Source organism: Neofelis nebulosa, chromosome 5 (genome assembly GCF_028018385.1).
Source record: "Neofelis nebulosa isolate mNeoNeb1 chromosome 5, mNeoNeb1.pri, whole genome shotgun sequence".
NCBI classification, from domain to species: Eukaryota; Metazoa; Chordata; class Mammalia; order Carnivora; family Felidae; genus Neofelis; species Neofelis nebulosa.
The window spans coordinates 50,449,945-50,473,244 of record NC_080786.1 but is presented as its reverse complement, the minus strand read 5'-3'; the positions used below and the strand labels follow the sequence as shown (position 1 = coordinate 50,473,244).

Genomic DNA, 23,300 nt, shown 5'->3' with positions numbered 1-23,300 from the left:
TGTATCTCCTAAATTGTAAAGTTCCATCAATTGGAAATGTACCATCCATTTAATAGTAGCTGTTCAGAGCAAAGAAACATGACCAGAATAACTCCTGGTATTGATCATAAGACATTTCCTAATGTGAACATGATGGAATTAAAATGTTGAACTATTAAGATCAGTGTTGTTCTGGGTCTTTTGCTTAATCTTCTTTACAGCCTGGAAGGCAGATATTGTCACCATCTACATTTACTGATGAAAAGGTAACCCAGCATCAAAGACAGTGTAAGGGGCAGAGCTGGATTCAAAAATGCTAACCATCGTAGCAAATAGCCCCAGATTAGCAGTTCTGCAGGTAAGACCTTCATTGTTAGCATCATGGGCTTGTCTACAAGATATCTGACCATTTCCCACCATTTCCATCCCTGTCTCCCCAGTTCAAGCCACCTTCTCCTGACTGCAGCATCTGATTGGCCCCTTGACTTGCGCTGGTCCCCCTCCAGTGAGCAATCCTTACAAAGCCCACACAGATCTTGTCACTCCTCAATTCAAGATCCTGAAATGGCTCCATCCCACTCAGAATTAAACCAAAGTCCTCATCACGGCCCACAAGGCTCTCCCAATCTGGCTCTGGGCTGCTCCTCTCCCTCCCTGGCTCATTCCAAGCTCATTGGACTCATAACTGTTTTTGGATGCACCAAGGACACTCAGGGCCTTTGAACTTGCTTTCCTCTCTCTGGATTGATTTTCCTCCAGATGCTCAGAAGGCTCACTCTCTCATCTTCCAGCCTACAGTGCAAAGTTATCAAAAAACATCCCTGTCCATCCTCTTTAAATAGCCCCCTCCAGGACTTTCTGCCCTTTGCTCTGCTTATCTTCATAGCAGGTGTCACCTCCTGATAGGCTAAACATTTTTTTTTGTTTCTTCCTCTCCCTCTTCTAAAATGTTAACTTTTTATTTATTTTATTTTTTAAATTATTTTTTAAATGTTTGTTTATTTTTGAGAAAGAGAGAATACCAGTGGGGGAGGGGCAGAGAGAGGGAGACAAGGGATCTGAAGTGGGCTCTGCTCTGAGAGCAGACAGCTTTTGATGTGGGGCTTGAACTTACAAACCGTGAGATCATGACGTGAGCCACCCAGGTGCCCCTAAAATGTAAACTTTTAAATTTTTTTAATGTTTTTATTTTTGAGGGAGAAAGAGAGAGGCAGAGCGTGAGCAGGGGAAGGGCAGAGAGAGAGAGGGGGACACAGAATGTGAAGCAGGCTCCAGGCTCTGAGCTGTCAGCACAGAGCCCGACGTGGGGCTTGAACTCATCAACTGTGAGAAAGTGACCTGAGCCAAAGTTGGACACTTAACCGACTGAGCCACCCAGGCACCCCTAAACCGTAAACTTTTTAAAGGCAAAGACTGTTTTGTTCACCCCTGATCCTCAACACCCAGAACAGCACCTGGCATCGAGTGCTCAGGAAATATTTGTTGAGTGAATCCATTCATTAGAAATCCTATCAACCTTGATAGCTAAGAATACATATATATATGAGCATAATGCTCTGCTAGGATCTATTCTCTACAACCCCTACTCCATTCTGAATAATCATAAGATGAGAAAGATTTAAGGCCAATAGTTTAATAATGAGACAGATCTGTCCACTAACTCCTGCTACACTGTGGTTAGAGCAGTGCGTGAGAGTTTAGTAATAATGTGGTCCATCAACAGCCTCTCCCAAACAGCGTTGCTCTGCCTTACCCATACATTTGTACTTTCCTTGGCCTCAGTTCTCTCTCAAAGGGACAATAACAGTACCAGGATAACTTCGGAGTCCTTAATTTTCTCTTTATACACAGCTCTGTACTACAAAACTCAGCTTCAATTTTAATAACATTCTCTCTTGTTCTAAATCAAAGTGGAGACATTTAATCATTCTTTTGAGAAATAAGTGCACCTGTGAGAGGAAGTTTTTAACCAAATAAATAATTTCTATTGTTGTGAAGGCAGAACAAAAAAGAAATGGTGGAAAAATTCAAATAAAAAGAGTTCCCTATTTCTGTAAAAATAAATTCTCTCTTAAGACAAATATATGCAGTTTCTGCCTGGCTAAGCCTGGGGACTCCTATCTCTGCAGCATGAAGAATTTATCCTCTTCCTCATCCTTATTTGGTTGGCTGACTTCCCATCTTGAAATGATGCCTAGATTGTCCTTCCTGCCCAACCTGTACATCTTCCAAAATACACACAAAGCAAGTAAGAATCGCAGACCATAAGCTCAAGTGTTTGGGAAATATAGCACGTTAACATTTTTCTATAAATCAATTTCAACGCAGGGAGCCCTTCTGCCAAGCTGACAAGAAATTCTACCTTCAGATGATATTGGCTCTCTTCTTGCCCTCTCCATGCCACTTGGGTTGTCTTAGGTCCCAGGGTCTTACCCTCCCAAGGAACCCTCCCACCACTGCTCATCTGTCCACTTTACCCCAGAGATTACACAGTGGTTGATTATGCTCCTTCCACACAACACAGGAAGCTTCATAGATCTCGGGGAGGTTGAGCCCCTGACTGGGGATCCAGTCTATACCACAGGGCCATTCCCTATGAGATCCTATCACATTCTTTGCATGCTATCAGGGACCAAGGCTTATAGGGCCTCAGACTTCCGGCCGAACCGCCCATCTAGCAGAATCTCAACTTAATCTGAGATATGCTTTTTCTCTCAAAACTGGTTCTCTTCAAGTGACCGAGGCTTTTGGAAACAAAAGATACACTTTCTGCATGTAAGGAGGCACAAGCTACTTGCTTGAACAAAGACAAAAATGCGGAGGTGCAGGGAGAAACCACATATATTAATATCTTTAAATGGTCTCACCACATCTGCCCCACTGCAACCAATACAGAAGATCCCTCCTCGTTCATGCACCTCAGAAGAAAAGGGTAGATAGCTCAGTGTGGGCTGGAGGGACTGGATCTGGATTTGGAGTATCAAGTGATCCTGCGCCTAGGTCCTCAGGGAATTCAGACCCTCAGGTTGCTGCAGCCATTGAGAAAAAGCCAGAGTGACTGGATGTGCCTCGATAAGACTTAGCCAGCTCTATTTGCACATGATGTTCTGTTCAAAATCCAAGTCACTGAGGGGCTTTTGGAATTGTTATATCCCGTATTTTAATTGACCAATACATACCTGTATTATTTATCAATATAAATAATTTTCCCCTGAAGTATAGTTGGCATGGAGGTAGTCCCTTTTTATGACGTAATCCGCTTACTACCATAAGGAATCTAGGTTTATAAACCCCCTTGCTTTCAATGTCCCCTTCTTTGTCAAGGATCAAGCGAGAACTCGAGAATCACCATCTGACACAGACCCACGTTCTTCGCAGAAAAACAACACAAACAAAGACTCAGGCAGTCCCTGCACGATTCTCCCTCAGGACCCTGCACACAGCTGCACTTTGGTCTTTCCTAACAACACAGTGTATGGCCAGCAGATGCTTCTCAAGGACATGTGCATTGTTAAGGGTGAGAATAAGACAAATGTTACAAGCGTCGTGAATCCCTGTCTCAACCCTGCCATTTTTAGTCTTCTTTCCTGTAAGCCATGCAATTTGAGGTATCGCCTCATATTCTTTTCTGGTACAAGGCTAGGTGTAAGTAGATATAATGGACACGATGGGGGACAGCAAGCACAGGTCAGGCTTTTCAGCAGCCAAGGTCAAAAGCAGATAGGATTCTTGCCTTCAAAGGAAAGAAAACTCTTCATGACTGTCAAGAGGACAAGTCGGGTAGAGAACGAAGCCTGCACAAAAAGTCAAGAGAGTATATTGTAATACAACCCCCTGGAAGACTTTGAAGCTTATAAAAATGAAATCATTGTCCATTTCTCATCACCCACCCAACAAACTTCTATTGGTCACCTACAACAAGCCAGACATTGTGCTACACGGGGAATGACTAAAATATGAATATTCTCATGCAAAAACAAACTTTTAAAAAAGACCTACTGCAATGCTATCACCATATGCTTTAGAGCCTCACCTATTCTTGTCCCCATGTTATTGATATTGATAATTATGATGGATAACAATGGGTATTTTACATACATTATTTCATACAATCTTTCAAACAACCCCATAAAGGATTCCCAGGTCCATCTTACAAACACTGGGGTACAGGGAAGTTAAGTAATTTGCTAGTGAAGACAAAGCTGGGTAAACAATGTTGTAGTACCTTTGGCTACTAGGCCGTGGAACCATTTGCTACTATTATCCATATTTTGTGTTTGTACCTTAAACACACACACACACTTTGCTGGACTAAATATTTATCCAAAAAAATCAACTGTAAAATATCTGTTTCCTCTCTGAGCTGCATGTAACTTTAGCTACTAATACCTAAAGATGCACTTATTCCCACTCAAGACAAATTTCTAATAATATGAAATACAAAAAAAAAAAATCCACATCATCTCTCAATTTCCTGCAGCCTATGGATTCTGGGATCAGCCCTGAGCTCAAGTATACATTCCTTGTGCTACTATACTGATCTAGTCCTGTCTTTGCCCTGGTTTTCTGGATAGAGTAACAATGAGGGACACCAAGCACCTGGACCATTCCACCGCCTCATGCTAAAAAAGGGAAACAGAATCCTGCCAATGTTAGAGTTTTTTTGTTCTGAGTTGCCCTTGGCATAAATACATGCTGGTCACTATAGGAAAATATTGGTCAGAAGCTGTCTGAACTTAAAATTGAAAACAAAAGACTGCACAACATGTCATTAGGTTTTGTTTTTGTGCCTCAGTTGCCGTAATTGAAAAAGGGCACAATATTACTTGCTACCTCCTTTCAAAGTTCTCCTCAAAGATAAAAAATAATATTAAGTTCTTTCAATTCCTTGGTTAAAATGTTTACATGAGACAATCAACAAAGATTTTAGTAACATAGAATGTTATTCAGACATTCTGATAATGATTGTATTTGTCTTTTGTTAACCCTGTCCCCAAAGCCTTTCCATCTCAAAATATCAAGTGGTCAAATGGCTAACATCCTTAGCAGCAATAACCAACAAGAAAAATCATAAACATTTTATGACTATGTCTATTGCTAAAACTAGTCGTTGCTAAAAGTCAAATACTTTGATCAACGGTATTATCTATGCGATCGTATTGCCTTCTTGCTAAAAAATGAAACGGAAGCGTACTTGTTAAACTCATCACATTTGCTTCATTAGTGGTCATCGATGACCTATACCCAGGCAGAGTTCATTACTGCAATAAACATACAGACTTCAGTTGGTTTATCTTTCTTTTCTTTGGTCAACATTAAGCAATGTTGTCATTGTTATATTTGTGTTAGGACAATGTCTTCTCCACGTTAGAATACAGACTCTGTTAGTGGTAATTTAGGGGAGAGCAAAGACAGGTCTGGCTCCTTCCCTCCCTGCTCTCAGGGTACTACAAGTAGTGTTTGGTATTCATTGGTGGCTCTAAATACACTGTTACATATATACAAAGGCGATGTGATGGAATTGGAAAGGTACATGGAGTTGTCCAGCCCTGTGAGGGATTATAGAGCAATACTTGCCTAGTCCCATTTTTTTATTTAAATAGGTTTCCCACCTAGCACGGAGCCCAACATGGAAACTGAACTCACCACTTGAGATCGAGACCTGAGCTGAGATCAAGGGTTGTCTGCCCAGCCAACAGAGCCACCCAGGCGCCCCTCATTCCCATTTTAGAATTACTTCCTCCACACTGCATTCTAACAGATGCCTTGCATCCAGCTCTAGAGTTCAGGGTGGTAGCACAGTCCATGACCTGCAAGGTTCCCAAAGAGGTCACTTCCTCACTCCCCTCTCACCGGAGCATTGCCTCCCTCACACCCTCCAAGAAACACTATCTGGCCATGAGAGACTCAATTACACGCCAAAGTTGTGTTTTAACTCTTGACTCCCTATTTCTGAATTCTCAAAGCTTCCTGATTCCCAGTGAATCTTTTCTTCTAGCTCACTTTGTGCCCACTAATATTTCTCCCCCAGTTTGATACAATCTGGTACTTAATGCTTGCATTCCGAGAGAGGGTATATAGATTTGAATGATTTGGCACCAAGAGTGCTATCTTCAAAGCCCACTACTTTAGACTTTGACAGAGGAGCTGGGGGCCTTTGGAAAGGGATTGAAAGAACTGAGGAACAGCCACCTTCCTCTATTGGTATGTGAGACAAAGACTCACAGAGGAAAACTGCATGAGATTAAATCATTTGAAAGTTTGTGTCAGAATAGGGACTCCTGGATGGTTCAGTCAGTTAAGCATCTGACTTCGGCTCAGGTCATGATCTCACAGTCTGTGGGTTTGAACCCCACGTCGGACTCTGTGCTGACAGCTCAGAGCCTTGAGTCTGCTTCAGATTCCGTGTCTCCCTCTCTCTCTCCCCCTCCCCTGCTCATGCTCTCAAAAATAAATATTAAAAAAATTTTTTTAATAAAATTTGTGTTAGAATATATGCAAATTTTGTAAATAAGAAGAAAAGCCTTTCTGTGATTAAAATGACTGGTCAACATAATGGCTTCAAGAGAACAATAGTTAATAGAAGGGTTCAGAAAAAGAATTTCACATCTCTGCAAGAAACTCCTTTCCTCCCCCACAAGGTTGTTATGACCACAGTAACGAGGTAGGAACAGCAGGGGTTTTATGGAAGGTCTGTTATAGGATGTGCACAGAGCCTCACAGATGCATCATGTCAGGAAGAAAGACACGCTGCTTCAGCTCCTGCCACCCCACATGCTATAGGATGGAGTGGGATTCACATCTCACTAGTTATGAAATTTGGATGCAGATATATTTAATATTTGGGGGGGGAGAAGAGAGAAAGAAAGTGGGGGAGGAAAAGAGAGAGAGGGAGACACAGAATCCGAAGCAGGCTCCAGGCTCTGAGCTGTCAGCACAGAACCCAACGCAGGGCTCGAAGTCATGAACCGTGAGATCATGACCTGAGCCAAAGTCTGACGCTTAAGTGACTGAGTCACCCAGGTGCCTCCATCCATGGGTTTTTCTATTAATGTCCACCTCCAAATCTTCTCATTTGTACTTAGATCATAAAAGAAAGGAGAAAAAAAAAGCAAAAAGGGGGATCTCCAGTAGCTGTTAGCTTGAGGGGCCTTACAAGCAGAACAGACTCAAGCGATAACTGCCATTATAGTCACTGCCAAGGTCAAGATAATACTGTTTCAACTTTTTCACACTGGAGCTGTATGTTGTGACTAGGAATTTTTATTCTGATTGGAAACCTAAGCTGTAGCCATCCACAGAGAAAATCCCCAGTGCCCTGCATTTTCAGTGACCTCATTCTTCCTTTTGTGGTCTTGCCTCGCCTAAATCAGTCTTAGATGTTAGAGAAAGTGAGGAGGATGTAATGCTTGATACTTTGGGTCCCTTTAACTCTCCCCTCTCTTGCATAACATAGCACCATGGTATTACAGTAAGCTGTACATCAGCCCCTGGAAATTGTTCATGCCCTCATTTCTGAAACCTATGAATAGGCTACCCTACGTAGTAAAGAAGACTTTGGGGATGTGATTATGTTAAAGATTTCAAGATGGGGAGATTATCCTGGATTAGCTGGGCGGACCCAGTGTTTTCATAGGAGTCCTTGTAGGAGGGAGGCAGGCAGATCAAAGTGAGGAAAAGGAGATGTGAAGACAGAACCAGACGTGGAAAGATGTGCTTTGAAGGAGCCACAAGCTATAAAATGCAAGTGTCCTTGAGGAGCCGGAGAAGGCAAGGACATGAACTTCTACTTTGAAGCCTCCAGAAAGAGCACGGACCTCCTGACACCTTGATTTTAGACTCCCGACTTCCAGAACTGTTGGTGAAGGCACTAACTTGGTAGTTTGTTGCGGCAGCAATAGGAAAACGAGTATGTTATGCAGTGTCCAGGTTTGCTTCCTAAGCATACTTGCTGTTTCCCCTTCTAAATTACCTCTCTTTCTGAAACAGGACTGTGGAAGGTCCTGCCTAAGGGAAACAATTCCTGGAATCTGACGTTCTCAGGCAAGTACACACTCACTTCTCTGCATAAGGAGTGACCCAGGGCTTTCGTGGACTAAGATGGGAGCCTCCTGATTTCAGAAGATGGCTTTGGGAGAAACTGTATTTGGGTAAAAGTGAAACCCCAAACTTCTTCCTTGCAAATGAAAGAGAGGCCATTATTAAGAGAGAAGTTGTACGTCAGACCATGAATTTCCCAACTCCCACTTTTTGTTTAAGTAGTTCATAGATCTTCTCTTAAAACTGAACAAATATGTTTTCCATCAAGATGAAAACCCTGTGAAATCAAACAAAGACTTTCTGAGCATTTCCAGTCTTTTCAGTATATGCAAAGACTCCATAATGCAGAGGTGCTTATGAATGAGGAGGTAGGTAATAGAGTATTAGTGAGTCAAAAGGCCTGTTTTCATCAAAATGCCTCAGAGGAATTCTTTGCTGGTTCTTGAGTTGAAAGAGGAGTAGCATTCATTAAAGCCACGCTATTTACACAGTCAGTTTTTATAACCAGCTTGTTGCTGTGGTCTCAGGCCAAAGACTCTAACAACAAAAACCCAGTAACATAAAAACCAAGTTTAAAGTGGAAATTAATTTCAAAGAAATGGAAAAGAGTGTGCTTTATTAGCATATGTTCTTCAGGAAAAAGCTCGCTTTTCTTATATAAGAGCTCTGTTAAACCAGATGGGCCTTCTAGTAGATAGAAACTCATCATGGAGAACTCTGTGGTTGGAATTTCCTGCAGCTAAGTCCCTTCAGGGCCACTGTCTTAGAAGATGTTAATTACCAACACAGAAGACTTTTCTTGTTATTAATACTGGTTCTGTACAATTGCCTTGATCTTTAAACCTGGAAGATTAAAAAAAAAAAAAAACTTCCCTATAAGAGGATATCAGAAAGCAAGTGAATCCTATTATCAGCTATTAGGTTTTTCTATTTGGATACCCAACTACCACTGAAACCTATAGATTAGATATGCACTTATTTAACCCAACAGACTTCAACTGTTCTTGTAACCTTTAGAGCCAATGATCTCTTAAGAGTTGCTATGTATCATCACAGTCACCCTCCGTGATTTTAATAAGTTATAATTTTAAAACCTATTTCTCAGGAATTTTTTCCAAAGATTAGTTCAAAGTATTAAAAATGGTTTCTCCCCCGGGGCGCCTGGGTGGCTCAGTGGGTTGAGTGCCCGACTTCTGCTCAGGTCATGATCTCACCGCTCATGAGTTCGAGCCCCACGTTGGGCTCTGTGCTGACAGCTCAGAGCCCGGAGCTTACTTCCTATTCTGTGTCTCCCTCTCTCTCTTCTCCTAACCCACTCACATTCTGTCTCTGTCTCTCTCAAAAATAAACATTAAAAAAATATTTTTTTAAAAAACATGGTTTTCCCCCCTAAAAACAGTAAGCATGGCCATAAAATGCAAACAAGGGGACAAAGCAGGTTTCTGTTATTAGGTGATCTTGCTATTCCTTACTGAGAAGTCTAGGCCTTTCCTTGGAATTGTATCCAGTTCTGGGTGACCTAAAGAAGATGTAGACATTGTACAGGGGCTTTAAAGGAGCATCCTCATTACTGTGGGAAATCAGAAAATGAAATCTAGGAGGAAAAAACTGGAACCATCCTGAAAATTAGGAGGCTAAATGTTAGTAATGGTTTTCAAGTTCGGGAACACTTATAGACAAAGAAATTATATCTGTATCATTTTCAGTTCAACAGGGACAGGCCAAGAAGCTTCCAGAAGCTTCCAGTGCACCTTGAAAGGGGCCAAGTCAATTGCAAGAAGGAATTTTGTCATGGTCAAAAAAAAAATTTTTTTTAGACTCTTGGATGGTCTAGCAACAGAACAGTCAGGCCAGGTGAGCAGGTGCTGGACCAGAATGGGAGGGATCTCCTGCCTCAGGCATCAATAGGAGGTTGAGATCTTCCAGCAGGCCTCTGGGTACCTCCCCTTGCCTCACTGCTCCACCCTTGCCACCTTGCCCCTCATTCTATCTTCACTTTCCAAATTGACCTGACTGTTAGGGTCCAGACCACAGATAAGAGTTCTCAAATACCCTCACTTGATGGCTTCCTTGGGAGGTTTCAGAGCTTAATGAATGATTCTAATTCTTAGAAAGAAGAGCCAATTTTTTTTTCATGACTGCTGTGAAAGGGGATTACACAATATTTCTTTAGGGGCCTTTACAAGTAGCTGCTGCACAGCACAAATTGGAAAAACAGGACAGATTTCTCATGAGGGCTGGACCAGATGGCCTGTGCGAGTGCTCTCAGAGTCCTCCCTAGTTGTCGATTCCAAGAAAAAGCATCACTGCTGGGCTTCTGTTTTGGTTTCCAATCTGAGTAACTGAAAATCAACCTGCAATGAGGATTTTTAAATGTATTTTGATTCTGACTCTCAGGAGCAGACTTTCAAAGTAATCTCTAAAAGCATGGAGGAGAGTAACGTCTGTTCAGTACTGAATGTCCCAATGAGCATTTCATATCCCAGGTTGACATGGAGCACTGTCCCATCATCTGAGCCCATGGTTTTGTAGGTCTCTGAGATACCAGTTCTGTAGAAACTGTGACACTAAGCACACTATCTTCTAGAACTGAATTTTCATCCAGTTTCAGAACATGTACAAGTAGAGAGATCCAGGGAACTCCTCTGGGGTCCTCACAATTCTGTAATAGATGGAGAAAGTTTCTTTGGCTCTCTTACTGCACAATAAGGCTTTGCTTCTTCTAAAGAAAAGTATGAACTGGAAACTGTGCATTTGTATAGAAGAAAATTGCCCCTTCTAGAAGCATTTTATGTACTGTCCTTCTTTTCGATGTTGAAAAATGGAGGGTAACCAAGAGGCTACAGTGTAGAAGCTTAAGGCAAGTAAGGAATCCTGCTCCTGCAGTCAGGACACCTGAGTTTGGCCTTGACTCTCCCATCACCTCCTTGAGTAACTTTGATGAAGGAACTGGCCATTCTGTATAAAATAATATGACTGAATTGGACGGCATCTAAAGTTCCTTCAGCACTAGCCTCCACTACAAATTTACTTATTTCTAGTGATCACGTAAGATTAAAAACTCTAAGTATTGAAATGGATATTTTTAAGACTTTTGCCTTAAGTTCTTCACTCTCTATAACTGTTTATTTTCTAATTCTGAAGAGCAGGAAACCAATGACCAAAACATTTTTTAAACATACAACGATTAATTGGCAACATTGAATAATTTTTTATCATAGTCTAATAATGACTACCAGAATGGCTTTGATATTCCTGTAAAGTAGGAATCAATGCTTCTGAATTCAATTCTTCTCATACCAGGGTTTTCTCTCCTAAAGGGAATGTCAAATTCAAATAAAAAAAAAAGGCCAAGAATCCTATATTTTGATCAGATTCACTGGACCTAAATCTCATTCCATTCAATATACTAATGACAGATTATATACTTGAAGAAATGAGTTTGAAAATTCAAAGTCAAATATATGAATCTGATTTCCCTTGTGAACATAATGGGATTTCTTTCCTCCCTTCAGAACATTTCTCAAAATTACCACACGTTCAAGTATTTGCAGAATTTTCTTTAAAGAAAGGATTTCTATAAAAGGAGTACACTTCTGAAGGGGGGCATTGCGTGGATTGGGGTTAGAGACTTCATCTGCAACAACCCAGTTGAAGATTACAGCTGGAAGATGAGCTGTTTCTGGAAACACTTTGGAAAGATTCCTTCACTTGTATGTGCCCCACACATGCACACACACAGGCGCATGCGCGTGCACACACACACACACACACACACACACACACACACACTCTTCCAGAACCATGGAACTGGAACGACGTTTGCCTAACAACTTCCGGGAGGCTGCCTCCCCTCCTACCATTTTCTCACCAGCCCATGGATGCCAGACTTCTGACTGCTGTCTTGCAGAGGTGGAATAAACTCTATGAGACTGAATCAGCAACTAATTTTCAGGAAGGTTTCTCCACCTCCCCATTCTCACCATTTTGCTTTGAGGAAGAGAGGAAAGCCCATGCTATCAGTGGAAACAACAACGGTACTCTTAAAAAAAAAAAAAAAACTGACATTCTAAAAAACCAAGCTGCTCTCTTCTCTGGACTGAAATCAAATATTTCTATTTGAAACACAGCCACAGAGCAGGCTCTTCTCTTCCCCCCTCTTCAGCCCACCTATTTCCTCCCACTTTTCTCCATACGCATGTGCGCAAACACACACACATACACACATTCGGTGCCTTTTACGTAATCGGCTGACAAGACTGATCTTTCACTTCAATTGCTTTAATTCAAAACCTGCCCACCATTCGTGGGAGGTAAGGAACGGTGGATGACACGTGTGCTTTAATAAAGAGGCTGCGAAAGGAGGAGCATGGGAAAAGCATCTGGTCTGAGTCTTCTGTGTAGTCTCGATTCTCTGTAGGAAAAGAGGGAATGCTACGGAATTAAAGCACATTCTCTTACTTCACATTTACAACTCCGCAAATTGTTTTTGGAACAACTGCCAGGTTAATCCTTTCTTAACAGAACTTTAAGGAGACAACCTGTTCAAAAATCAGCAACCTCCATTGCTGATGTTCACCTGATGCCTAAAACGGGTTCCCCTGGCCTCCGAGGTGCCATAATCTGACCCTTCTTTACCTACAAGATGCTCTCTCCCCCACCTCCCTGCACAGACCCTCTACCCTATTCTATGATTTCTCAACCCTGCAAGTGCAGTCTTTGGGACATGCTGCCCACCTGCTGTAGCCTGTTCCCCTCCTGCTCTGTGCCCATCTTGGCGTTTCTCCTTCTTCAATGCCAAGCTTCCCTGGCTTTTCTCATGTGACCTCTCCCTGACTCCTACAGCCCCTGCTAAATGAGGTCTCTTCACACTATAGCAACAATCCTTCTTTGTATCACATATGCAGCCTTTTTGTGTACATACCTAGTCACACCAAACTGTAAAGACTCAAGAGACAACCCTCCCACTTGGCATTTAACATAGCATCCCACAGACATGGCCGTTCGTTTTCCAAGCATTTATCGAATAACTCTCATGTGCCAGGTGCCAGATCAGATTCTGGGGTTACAGAGATGAATAAAATCCAAAACTCAAGCTGCTCACAGACTGCCAGGGAAGACACGGATGCAAACAGATAATAGCAACAGTATGCCATCAATAATCTCCATCACAGAAGTAAGAACCAGTTGCAGTGGGGGCACGAAAGAGCGAGTATTTAATGCTAAGTGGAGTGGAGCCGGGCAAGGTTTTATTGAGAAGGTTATGCTAGTGTTTGGTCTTGGAGAATGCATAGGAGTTTGCCTGGTCAAGTGAGGTAGGAGAATTCTAGAATAGAACAGCCAGAACGGGAAATGATACAGAAGGACCAAAAAACCAAGAAGGTTCCGGGCACTGTGAGGGGTCCTCTCCCAAGTAGGTACTTCTGAGAATGCATGTGGTCATCAGAGGAAAGATGAGAACAGAGTCACAACTGGGAAAAAATGATGGAAGCCACACCATAAAGGACCTCAGGTGCCAGGTTAGGTACTTTGGATTTTTATTCCCTGAGCTACTGAATGGCACTGAAGGAATTTGAGGATAATGTTGTAATCTGAAGTTATCTAATGCATGCTAAAAATAAGGACAACAACCTGACTTTTTTTAAACCATTCATCCACCAAAGGACACACTGAAATATCCAAACCATGGAATAAAAAGAAACGAACTACTGAGACACACAGCAATTCTTTTGGGTCTGAAGAGAATTATACTGAGTGGAAAAAAAAATCCCCAAAGATTACAAATTGTATGATTCCATTTACATAAAATGTTCTTGAAGAAAGAAAATTATGGAGCCAGATCGGAGAGCAGTGGTTGCCAAAGACTGTGTAGGGATTGGGGAAGGTTATACGGATGTGGTTACAAAGGGGAAGCATGAGGGGCCCTCGTGGTGATGGAATAATTCTGATTCTTCACTGTGGTGGTGGTTACACAAACTTCTACATGTGATAAAACTGCATGGACATACAAAGATACACACATATGAATACACGTATACTGGTAAAATCTGAATAAATTCTGTGGATTATGGCAATGTCAATTAATTGGTTTTGATGTTGTGCTATAGTTATACAAGATGTTACCACTAGAGAAAACTGGATTAAGGGTACACAAAAGCTTTCCATATTTTTCTTACAAATTCCTGTGAATTTGTACTTATTTCAAAAACACTTTTAAGTGACCAAAATGGTACAAGGTGATTAACCTAAAAAACTGGGAAAAGTGGGGTGCGTGGGTGGCTCAGTCAGTTAAACATCTGACTTTGGCTCAGGTCATGATCTTGCGGCCTGTGGGTTCGAGCCCTGCATTGGGCTCTGGGCTGACAGCTCAGAGCCTGGAGCCTGCTTCTGATTCTGTGTTTCCCTCTCTCTGCCCCTCCCCTGCTTGCTGTCTCTCTCTCTCTCTCTCAGAAATAAACATTAAAAAGCTAAACAAAACAAAACAAAAAAACTGGAAAAAGTAACTTCTTAAAGTGGAATTTAAAGATTATTGCTCAACAATATTGATTCTTTGTAAAGGGTTCTCTTAAGAACTTCAAAGCCTGTTTTATGTAACATTACAGCACAAAGTTTTATTGACATGGGTGTATATATTACAGGTAAGATTTTTCTTAATGAATTGAGTCCATCAATATTCAAATTGTTTTAGGACTAAAGTAACAATTTCAGAATGGGGGTGGGTAGATATCAGTACAAATATGCTCAAACCTGAATGACAAAAGGCCTGAGACCATGTCAAATACTAGTAGAATCATTGTAAAAAGTTATTTTAAAAAAAGACACCCAACCACCCAAATAAGCAAAACCAAAAAACAAAACAAAACAAAACAACCCAAAAAACAAATCTGATTTAACTTCTATTCTCAGTGATTTGGCTTCCTTATGATGAAAGGTATGTACGGATCTTCATCGATCATGTATGGTTACAGAGCATACATCAAACTTTAACACAGTGTGATGAACTCGGAGATTTAAAACACACACAAAACTAACATAAAGCAACTCTCCTGCATTAACAAAGCACAAGTGTAAAAACTGTAAGAAACACAATAGTCTTATGTTGTTTACATACAGGATAGTCCCCAGAATAACAGTTAGGTGGAATCTTGTTCTCTTGGGCTAAAAGTAGCCTTTGAATAGCAGATTTTTCTAGTGGATTTTTTTTTTATCCTCAGCCTTGAAACAATAGCTAACTTTAAGCAAGCTTTTAGCACAATGGTGCTGTGAAGGCTATTGAGTATTTATTCTTGCAGAATTCAGATGCTTCACACAAGTATAAATTAATTCTTTCTAAATCCCAAGTTCACGAGTTCCTGATTAATGAACGGTAATCATGGGCTATTATAGGAGTTGGGCTTTCGAAATTATAAGGTGAGGGCATCTGGGCAGCTCCGTCGGTTAAATCATCTCGGTTTTGGCTGAGGTCATGATCTCACAGTTCATGGGTTCAAGTCCCACACTGGGCTCTGTGTGACAGCACACAGCCTGCTTGGGATTCTCTGTCTCCCTCTCTCTGTCCCTTCCCCACTTGCACTCTCTCTCTCAAATAAATAAGCATTAAAACATAAAAATTATAAAGCATCAGGTAAGTAAGAGGCATTCTACTCTTTTATCAGGGTTGTAACAAGTAGGTCCTCAATGTCCAGGTAGCGCCTGAGGGAAGTCCCTGGGTTGGCAGATAGATGGCAGATATGGGCACATTTTCACTCATGCCCCAAGATGCAGGCGTAATTCTGGAACTGAAGCAGGGACAGCAGCCTCAAGGTGAAGAAGTTAGCCCAGGCATGACCATCATCTTCCCCAAATAAAGTCTTCCTACGAATGTCTCCTAATAGATTTTATGATTTGTTTTCTTACTTGTGGTCTGCTCCCCCAACCTGAATGTAAGCCTCAAACCTTGTCTGCTGTCTGCATCTTTGGGAACCCAGTTCTAGTAGGGCTCCTGGTACAGAATAGATGCTCAATAAATATTTGTTGACTAAAATACCTCTTCACTCTGTAACACTGCTTTTAGATAAAAAAGAAAAGTGAGTGGCGGACACTTTTCAAATTCTGATGAAAGCTATGAGCCCTCCCCTTGGCAAAAAGATGAATGAAAAGACACTGGGTTTTTGTGGTTGTTGTTGCTGTTGGTTTTTTTTTTTTTATTCTGTAGAATTTATAAATCCTAGCTTAAGCTATTCCTATGGAAATCATTTTCAAGGATGCAAGGTTATTGTAAACACAGTTAGCCACTTTTTTAAATTTTTGCTATTTGTTATCAATAACACATGCTATTTTAGTGACATTAAGGACAAAGAAAATGATAATTTGGCTAATAATAACATTTCTATCCCGTTTTGTTTTTTTTTTTTATAAAGTGCAGAGCTTGTCTCTCGCCCTCCCTCTCTCTTTCTCTCTTTCTTTCTCCAACCCTAAGTGTACATTTGGCATAATTTCAACCTCTTTCCTAAAGGCACTGAGTGGAATTTGAAGGAGAGAGGGGTTAAGTCGCATTCACACACACAGAGAACCACCTGCCTGTCATGGGTAGGATGGTTCAGAATAAAAGGCAAGTGGAGAATCTTGTCCAGTCACCATAAGTCACAAAGGAGTCTAAGAATACTGAAAAACGCAGATGGCTAACTTTTTGTCAGAAAAGAGCTGTCCTTAGTTGCCAGGAATGGAAGGTGCCCACGTGAATCTTACTCGCACACTGAGCTTTTGTAAAGAGAGACAGTTATTATCCAACCTGAGCTGAGCTGCACATATCACCAGAAAAACCTTCCTGGATATCTCCTGCCTTCTGAGAAGCTTCGCAAAACCAAACTCTTCCAACACAATGATCCATAAGCAACTATGAAACTCTGCCACAAGAAAGGAAGGGTATTACTTTTTATTTCTTCTGGTTTACAGAAACAAAGCTCATGGTGCTGCTAGAATGCTGGCGGCCACCATTCAAGTGACCTCTGCGATCTGCCTGATCTCCGAGAGTCCCATTCCTAGGGGCCCTGCTGATCAAGACAGCAGCTTGTCTTCCCTCACAGCAGCCGGACTGCAGGCAGACCAGAGCCCTCAGGGCAGGGTTGGGTGTGTGCCACACAAGTCAGCCGCGATACAAAATGCCAATGCACTGGAGGCTGCGGTCTCAGTTAGCTAACAGTCACTGTGGGCCCCCCCGCTTCCCCACCATGTAAACGCTGGGAAAAACAGAGTTGCATGAAGGTAGGCTGCTAGCATCCTTCCGGGTTGGGGCAAAAAGCTTTAGCTATGGTATCGTAGTGCCTCCCCCAAGCACATGGCTTGCTTTCTTAATGGCTCGAAAATCCATCAAAACAACAGTGCTTGGTGCTTCTGCAAGGAGGAGCTCTCCAGTACCTCTACAAAGAAACTTTTTCAAGGGTAACTTTTGTAGAAATGGGTTTAAATGCCTATTGCAGAAACCCCACGTGGGAAGCCTGAGGTGTGCATTATGTTCATTGCATCAAGTTCCTTTCATCCTGAAACCTGGCTCCTAACAGAGATGAGGGATAGTTAAATGTGAGTAATTGACAAAATCGTATCTGCAAAGTAGAATAACCAAAGCCTTTGGAAGATGCCTCATTAGCTCCTCTCCTCTACCTCTGCAAACACGCTGAGACTAGAAGGACAGCAGTTTTAAAGAAATAAAGCCAGGAGGGCTCAGTGCAAGGCAGATAGCATGAGAAGGCAGGAGTCACATAATTGAATAATGAAATTTTCTACTTATCAAATTTAAGTCATTCTCTATGAAAGAGAGCATCGACTAGTACTGGGAAGGCCTCCAGCTATGGAAAATAAGCTAGAGGAAGAGGGACCTTAAAAATTTATGAGGAAACGCATATTAAAATAAATGACTTTTTCTCCGTATTTCACAAGAAGGTCTCCATTTTATTCCAAGCGGTAATTTAGATTTAAATGTGTCAGTGTTCAACCTAATCTACCTTTATAGGCGTTTCTTCCTGCAACAAAACTTCCTTAAGAGCTTGCACAGCATTTGCTGCCTTGGTCTTTTGAAAGCTAAATAAGAATGCAGTACTAGATGGGAAACTAATTTGAATAGTATAAGCACAGAAACTACAGTCTGCACCATAAAATAGGACCAACACATTTGCTGTTGAAAAACTACCCTGATCTCAATACCAGTTTCCAGCAGTTGTGTTAGTCTCTGCAGACTGGAATTCATTCAACTGCTAAAGGTGTTCATAACACTTTAGAATATACAAAACGGGCTGCATTTTTTTTAAAAATACCACACACGCACACACACACACACACACCACAACCTCTTTGGGTGTCCCCTCTCCTAAGGAGCTATTTTAGAGACACCTGAGTATTCTAAATTAAGCAACCCATCCACGGGCAAGTCACTTCTCAAAACCGATGAACTGTCCCCCAGTGCACCTGTATAGAACACAGAAACCCCGGGCAGATGGAATCTTACATCCATACCTATATTTCATGCCAGTCTGCTTTGCGGTGGACTCTTTGAGAGAAATGTGATGCTGAGGGGTGAACGTCCCCAGGCTGCGCGCGATGATAGCGACCGTGCGGAATTTGGCCCGGGCTGCGTTCACCACATTGGGGGCGGTGGAGCTCTGCTTGCTCAGAAGTCGGTCCTCACCATTCCGGCTCTTCAAATTGTGCTCTGTGCAGGCTATGGAGACTTGCATTGCTTCCCCGGGCAGCGCACGGTCCCTCTCAGAACCCCAGAACACAGGCAGTCACGAGAGGTTGAGCAGCTGGGGGGGGTGTTTCTGCTCGTCTTTTAACCCCTCCTTGCTCCCCCTTCCTGGGGATGCCGTCAGACGAGTCCTCGCGGCAGAGGACTTCAGAGCCAGGCAAGTGGCAGGAGTGGCTGCGGTGCAGAACAGAGTCCCAGGCACCGAGAGAAGTAAACAGCCAGCCCTGAAGTTGTCACAGCAGCTGGAGCGCGGATCAGGCTCACAAATCTTCCCGGGCAGTAATCTCGGCTGATTAGACAGCCAAATCCATGCAGTCGGGAGGCTCTTGCAGACGCCTAAAGCTGAGCATTCGCGCTGACTGCCGGTGCCGGTCCACCGTGTCTGAATGCGGGCTCGCCTCTGGGCGATGGCTCAAATCCACGCAGGCATATACCGCAAGATGCGCCGCCAGCACGCTCTGGACCTCAGGCAGGATGCTCAACTGGCACGCGGAGCATCCAAGAAGCAGCTAATCGCAAGCTGGTCCCCAGGGACCGGTGGTCTCCATCCACTCAGACTGTCAGCTCCTTCCCCTCCCCGCCCCACTCCGGGAGGTCTGGGGCGGGGGGAGGGGGGGGGCGGCGTGCTCAAGACCCCTCCCCACTCATTTTCAGGCGAAAGCCTGGGTTGCTGAGCCCACACTGACAAATGTTTGCAGCTGCACAGAAGCGCAGGCTGGCCCCTTTAAAGAGCTCCTAGCCTTTGTGTGCGACAAGGCAGGGACCACTTTCACCAGACACTTGCTGTAACAGAATCTGGAGGGCAGCTCATAAAGGGGGGGGGGGGGGGGTCTGCCCAGATTCAGACCAAATCTTGCTGCAGCACAACAGTTGGAAGTGGGGGAAGGCAGAGTGGGGGTGCTTCTGCCACGGAACATGCCAGTGAATTAACACGTGAATACTCTGTGACTGGCTTACTAAAACACTACTTGAAATCCCTGTTATTAGCCTTGTTAGAGTTCATTTCCCCTTCCCGCGTTATTCCTGAAGACGGTAAGTTTGAAGTTTCTTGAAAAACCACAGTGCAGACTTTTTGGAGTCAGCTAACTTGCCGTAAAAATCTATTCTGGATCTCAGAGGACCAGGGATAGGGGAAGAGGCAGCAATTCGGCACCACCCAGAAGGGGGCTACACAGGGTGAGCAGCAGGTCCACACCACCCAGAAAGTCCAGGCCAGGTGGCTGGAACTATGTCCAGTGCCCACCAGTCACCCAGGGCCACTGGTGATGACAAACACTATCCCCAAGTCAGGGGTGGGCAGCAAAACACTCCTCTCGACTTTGAATCCATGTGAGGTAGAAACATTGTGTGGTTCAGTGTCAGGTGCAAAGCAACTGCTCAAAATATGTGGTTGAACAAAACTAAGTATCAGTTGGCTGATGAGCACTTTATCTCTCCGTTTGAAATGCATGGAAGCCAGACTCCTTTTATAGACGCACTTACAATAAAATTGTGGCTTCTGCAAGATCAGTTTTCTGAACGTGGTCCCCAACAGACATTGCTGTCCAGTGAAAAGGAACAGGGCTTAAACTGACAACATTTGTGAGCACCATCTCTGTGCTAGGCAATAGAAACATGGCGGGGGGGGGGGGGGTGGTTGAAGCACTGTCCTTCTCCCTCAAGGAACAGGCAATCTGTGTGGGAAGGACAAAGCATCCAGTCTTAAAGGGGCTAATTAACAAGTCAGAGGTGCATCAGTGTTCAAATGAGTGGTACAGGCACTAAATATGTTAGAGTTAAGCAGAGGAGTAATTACAGAAGGCTGGAGATAAGTTCTTTGATTCATTCCCCACACTTCTACCGAATCTCTATCAGGTACCTGGCTCTACTTGTTGCTAAGGTACAAAGACGGCTTAGACAGAGTCTGGACCGCAAGGAGCTCATGGGTTCCCAGGCAACCTTCGTAGAGGAGCAGGATTTTGCACAGGGCATGAATCTGATTAGCAGGAGAGGAGGAAGGTGGTCTTCCAAGGGGTTGGCAAGTGTGGGGAAAATACACATTCTAGCAATGTCTGTGTGATTGGAACAACAACAACAACAACGACGAACAGGTCTGACCACTTCTTGCCAAATTAAGTTCTAAGAATGAATTTAAAAAAAAAATTTTAATTTTTTTTTTTAACTTTTTATTTATTTTTGAGACAGAGAGAGACAGAGCATGAATGGGGGAGGGGCAGAGAGAGAGGGAGACACAGAATCGGAAGCAGGCTCCAGGCTCTGAGCCATCAGCCCAGAGCCCGATGCGGGGCTTGAACTCACGGACCACGAGATGGTGACCTGAGCTGAAGTCGGACGCCCAACCGACTGAGCCACCCAGGCACCCCCCCAAAAAAATTTTTTTTACTATTTATTTTTGACAGAGAGAGAGAGAGGGGGGCAGAGCATGAGCAGGGGAGGGGCAGAGAGAAAGGCAGACACAGAATCCGAAGCAGGCTACAGGCTCCGAGCTGTCAGCACAGAGCCTGACAGAGGGCTCGAACTCACAGACCGCGAGATCATGACCTGAGCCAAAGTCAGACGTTCAACCGACTGAGCCACCCAGACACCCCAAGAATGAAGTTTTGAAGCAGAATATGTGCTTATTTTGGATTCTAATCCAGAGATGAATCTTAACGTTTTATAACCTGCAGATAAGGTTTAAATCACATTGTAGAAGCTCAATCCTTAATCCTTCATGACTTTAAAAAATAAATATATGACCTAACACTCAGTGGTTGGGAAATAGCTTTCAGATGCAATGAGGGATGTGGAAAAGGACAAATGATGCCTTCTTTTTCCCTTGGCTCCAAGGAGGGAGTTCTTGATGAGCTCTGTGTTCCCTGGAATAAATAACAGTGGGCAGAGAGGAAGCAGATCATTAGAACCTTTGTGTTTTCACACGAAGCTGGCTCATCAGAGATGATCGATGTGAATCAGGAGAAGAGGAAGAAGTGGGAGGCATCAAAAGGAAGAGCTCAGAAAGAGAGGAAAACAAAGCAGCCTGGAAGGCGAGACAGAGCGTGTTGATCCCTATAGGCCTGGATGGCCAGGAGCTTGCCTGGGCACTGACGGAGGGGAAGGAGGTGTGAGAAGGTGGCCGAGGGCTGATGAAGTAGTGCCACCAAGTCCTCAGGGAGGGGGGAGCAGGGAGGGCCAGAGATCAGCACCGTTAGCCAACATAGCTAACGCAGTTCGCTAACCCAAACCATAGCAGGGGTGAGGTTAGCAGAACAAAACCTGCAAGGCCGAGCGCCTCAGAGTCCCCTTCCTACCTCTCCCAGGACTGAGCTCAGTGCCTTATGCCTAGCAGGCCCTCACCGTATGAATAATTGAAAGAGGGAGATAAGGAAGCAAAGGAAAGAATGCGGCAGGAAGGGAGGAAGGAAAGCATATGGGAAGATGCCAAATTCTTGGATAAACTTGATTCCTTAAAAAGAAGGAAAAGAAAAAAAAAATCCTGCACGTTCTAGCTTCACACAGCCTGCTTACTTTAAAGGAGCCAATAATTGTCCCACATTCACATCTGCACCCCTTGTGTATTGACAAGTGTCTGCCTTTAGTCCGCCTCAAAGAGAATCAAAGAATGGCGACCAGAGAAGCACTCCGGTGCAAACTTCTTTCTTGCTACCCGCAGTGTGCCTTTTCAGCTCTGACACCACACGGGCTTTGATAGCCAGCCAGCAGCTCGGTGACTTCCCCAGCTGTGCTCACCCTTCCCAGCATTAATGGAGCAGTAGGTCTCAGGGGCCAGGGAATTACAGAGTTGGCTGTGTGCAGCTCATTCCTAATAAGTTTGTGCTAACAGGCCACGTGCTAATTAAGGTGGGGAAATTAGAGATATGTCCTGTTATTGTCATACAATAGGATTTGGAGGAATTATTAACATTATTTTGGGTTCAAATAAGACCCACAGACAATGATATAAGGATAGACGTAGACATAAATGTAAATGCAGGGCGCCTGGGTGGCTCAGTTGGTTAAGTGTCCAACTTCGGCTCAGGTCATGATCTCAAGGTTCATGGGTTTGAGCCCCGCATTGGGCTCTGTGCTGACAGCTCAAAGCCTGGATCCTGCTTCAGATTCTGGGTCTCCCTTTCTCTCTGCCCCTCCCCTGCTTGCTGTCTCTCTCTGTCTCAAAAATAAATTTAAAAATTTTTTAAACTCTTAAATTGAAAAAAAAAAAGTAGATGCAAATGTGAGATCTATTGTTATGAGTTAAATTGGGTCCCTCCACCAAGTTCATATGACGAAGTCCTAACTCTCAGTAAGTACCTCAGAATACGAATGTATTGGAGACACAGTCCTTAAAAAGGTAATTAAAGTAAAATGAGGTCATTAAGGCAGGCCCGAATCCAATGACTTATGCCTTTATAAGAGGAGATTCAGACATATACACAGATGGAAGGAAGCCTGTGAAGACACACGGAGAAGACAGCCATCTGCAACCCAAAGAAAGAGGCCGCAGAAGAAACCAACCCTGTTGATACCCTGGTCTTGAACTTCTAGCCTCCAGAATCAAGAAAATATAAATTTCTATTGTTTC

The 23,300-nt window shown here is 43.3% G+C and overlaps 1 protein-coding gene across 5 annotated transcripts in view; it reads right to left on the bottom strand.

Annotated features, from left to right (window-relative positions):
- Positions 1-23,300, bottom strand: part of KCNAB1 (potassium voltage-gated channel subfamily A regulatory beta subunit 1) — a 417,917-nt gene that overhangs the window by 248,108 nt on the left and 146,509 nt on the right. Inside the window, exon 1 of one of the 5 annotated variants that reach the window (XM_058730304.1) lies at positions 18,508-19,514. The exons of 3 other annotated variants lie outside the window; for them this stretch is intronic. In XM_058730304.1, coding sequence (XP_058586287.1) covers positions 18,508-18,728 — 221 coding nt within the window. In that variant the 5' untranslated portion in view covers positions 18,729-19,514. Of the gene's footprint in view, positions 1-18,507; positions 19,515-23,300 lie in introns of those variants that run through there. One more of the 5 variants, XM_058730302.1, reaches the window with a different exon arrangement.